At 40.2% G+C, this 2,998-nt stretch overlaps 1 protein-coding gene across 1 annotated transcript in view; it reads left to right on the top strand.

The window, feature by feature from the left end:
* ASPSCR1 (ASPSCR1 tether for SLC2A4, UBX domain containing) overlaps positions 1 to 2,913 on the top strand; it is a gene marked incomplete at its 3' end in the record, with an annotated part of 21,728 nt that extends 18,815 nt beyond the window's left edge. The window contains exons 7-10 of the mRNA XM_010170895.1: positions 637 to 718; positions 1,600 to 1,666; positions 2,519 to 2,581; positions 2,861 to 2,913. Coding sequence (XP_010169197.1) covers positions 637 to 718; positions 1,600 to 1,666; positions 2,519 to 2,581; positions 2,861 to 2,913 — 265 coding nt within the window. The remainder of the gene's footprint in view (positions 1 to 636; positions 719 to 1,599; positions 1,667 to 2,518; positions 2,582 to 2,860) is intronic.
* Positions 2,914 to 2,998: the final 85 nt, after the last annotated feature.

Below are 2,998 nucleotides of genomic sequence, written 5' to 3'. Positions count from 1 at the left end.
AAAGAGACTAAAGCTGAACATGGGATCTATTGCACCTAAGCTTATTTCTTTACTTACAGGAAAATGTATAATTGTTTTCTTGAATTTATTGTTTCATCTTTAATACAGGTAGATTTTTTTTTTTGCACCCGCTACTCCTTTTAAAACATCAGTCTACAATGACAATTCTTGAATGACCTGAAATTTCTCTCTTTTTTTTTTTTGTTTCCCTGTTGCTAATTAATACCCATTAATTTCTTGTGCCAGCATTGTTTTTCAGCTTCAGTAGCTCTTCTTTCTCGCTGGAGTAATCTTGTTCAAATTTAGTCTCTGTTTTGTTGGATTATTAAGTCCATCTCTTCTTGAGTAGTCTAAGCAAACATTCCTCTGCTCTTCTTAGTATCTCTTCTGGTATCTGCTGTAGTGAGCTTATTTTTAAACTTGTACAAGAAAAGTAATTTTATACAGTATTGTTGCTGTTGTTCCGTATATGAGATTTTGGGGTAGGAACCACAGGAGGTGGGGAAAATGCTGTGAGGGATACATGGAACAGTTGAGCAGTTCTCATCAGCCCTGCTTGGACCTTTTGCTTTAATAAAATAAAAGTACATCTTAAAATTACAGAAGTGACAGCTCATGTTCTTCCCATGTACCTAGGAAACGCCTGGAAGAAGCTCCACTGATGACACAATCTTTGAGGGAGGCTCAGCTGAAGGAAAAGTTAGAGCGTTACCCAAAGGTAACCTTTATTCTTTTTCCAGTCCCTCTGGCTAGTCCAGACTTGGGGGTTGAGTAACTTTGGGGATCAATTGTGATCAATAGGATCTTGAGCTACTGAGAGGAAGATTTTTCAAATTATTGTCCCTGTTAATTGTTTGTGGGACTTGCATAACAGTTACACCATATAAAGTCAGATGGCCTGTAGTGATACAGTTGAATGGCAGGCAATATAGCTCCTTTTAGTTTGCTCCATATGTTTCAAAACCCTTATGTTGTGCACACATAGTCGGTATGACTGAGCTTTCCTATCTGCCTCTCCTCTTACATTTTGATAGTATCTCATTACAAGTTAAATTATAAGATGTTACAGACTGGAGATATCTTACTCTGTAAATACAATCCTAATGCAGTTTTTGTCTTTTGTGATTTCTTGCAAAAACATAAAAGATTAAGTTCCCAAGTTAAATGCTTTCTGACCAATGCTGGAAATAGAATGGTGTGAGTTACTTCAGATGTGTGGCGGGAGGACTTCCGCTGACATGGACACTTCAGGATACTGATCCACTGCCTGTACCTGTCCATGGGTGACTTTCTTCTTTGTGCATCGCTTAACACAGGGAGCTCCTACTCTCTGAGTAATTGCTGCTGCATTGTACATCATACTGTTTCTGTAGATCGGCTCTCAGAGTTAGAGCCTTTGAAAATCAGACAGCCCATATTCTCGGAGGAGCTGTGCAGTACTTGTTAGCCAGTATGATATTCTACCCCTGTGGAGTAAATATCTCAAATTTCCCCCATGAAAAATACCAACCAACCAACCAACTTAAAATTCTAAGCCAAGGACAGGTGTTACAGAACAGCCATAAACAATTGACCTAATGTGCTTTGCCTCTAACTTAGGTGGTGTTGAGAGTCCATTTTCCAGACCGTCATGTTCTGCAGGGGTTCTTCCATCCTAGTGACACTGGTAAGAGCAATCTCTGTCTGTTTAGCTGCAGCTAACCTCTCTCATCAGTGATCAGTTGCATGACAAAAGGGAGTGGCTCTGAACAGATCTTTCTGCTGTCCAGGGAAGTAATACTGCTCTGTAGCTAGTTACACTGTCCTTACAGGGTCCCTCAACTGGAAGAGAAAAGGGTCTGCGGTAATTAACTTAGTTAAGGGGAATTTGTTTCCAAGACTACTTGATGGAGACTGTCAGGCTACTTGATGTTGAAATATTTGTGCTCAGGAAACTGTTCCACTTGATACCCATTGTTTGTGTGCAAATGATATATTACTGAGATGAGTTTTAACACTTCCTCTGTCTTAAAGCTTAAAAACTTTGGGGAAAAAAACACCACCACCACCCCCAATCCAAAACAAAACAAAAACAGGAAGGAGAAAAAAAAGCTTTACCTACAGTAGTAAAAACAACAGGGAATGAACCTTTCTGCTGGCATCAGTTCACAAAAGGCTGTCAGACCATACACCAAGTAGCTCTTACTGTTGTTGATTGAGATCTTCTTATTCTCAGCTGGCAGTGATGGTTACTCATGCAATTTTTTTATATTTCTGTGTGGGAGAAGAACTAGTTACCAGAGTCTCACCTGGCTGGTCTCTGGAAATTTTGCAGCTGCTGTTGGAATTCCTAGGTTTTGGGATGGTTTTTATTTGTTTGTTTTTCTCCAATACATTTGTAATAGTAACAGTGTTCTTTTGAGGAAAAGGCAATCTACAGATATTGGAGAGGGCAGTTCTGCTGGTACAGGTTAGCCTTTTTGCCTGGCATCTGATGAAACAAAGGTAATCAGCAAACCTTTCTCTCCTTTTTTCACAGTTGGCATTTTGAGAGACTTTGTAAGAAGCCACCTTGCAGATGCAGACTTGCCATTTTACTTATGTGAGTGTGCTGTTGGTAATATTTGGCCTTACTTTACAAAGCCTGTTCCTAGCTGTGGTGCATATGGGATCTTGCGATGCCATGAGGTATGACCTGGAGAGGAATTCCTTGCCTCAGAGTGCAACGAAGGTGTAACCTTCTCACTTAGCCACATTAAGGCTATGTGAGCAGTGTGAATGTGTCACTCCTTTAAAGAGCAGCAATCCCTCCCATATGTGCTGTATTTATTGTTTTGGTTGCTGGGTGGTCCTGTTTTTGTAACTTGTTTTTTAACTTCAGTTATTGCACCTCCCAGAATCATCTTGAACGATGACAGTGTGACACTCTTCAAGGTAAGGACTCACATGTGTGCTTTGTGATTCTCTCTGACTTGCTGCTCCCCTTCACCCCACCATATAGAATCATAGAATGGTTTGG

Source organism: Antrostomus carolinensis, unplaced genomic scaffold (assembly GCF_000700745.2).
Source record: "Antrostomus carolinensis isolate BGI_N321 unplaced genomic scaffold, ASM70074v2 scaffold23636, whole genome shotgun sequence".
NCBI lineage: Eukaryota > Metazoa > Chordata > Aves > Caprimulgiformes > Caprimulgidae > Antrostomus > Antrostomus carolinensis.
The sequence above is the reverse complement of the archived record's forward strand: the minus strand, read 5'-3'. Positions and strand labels throughout refer to the sequence as shown.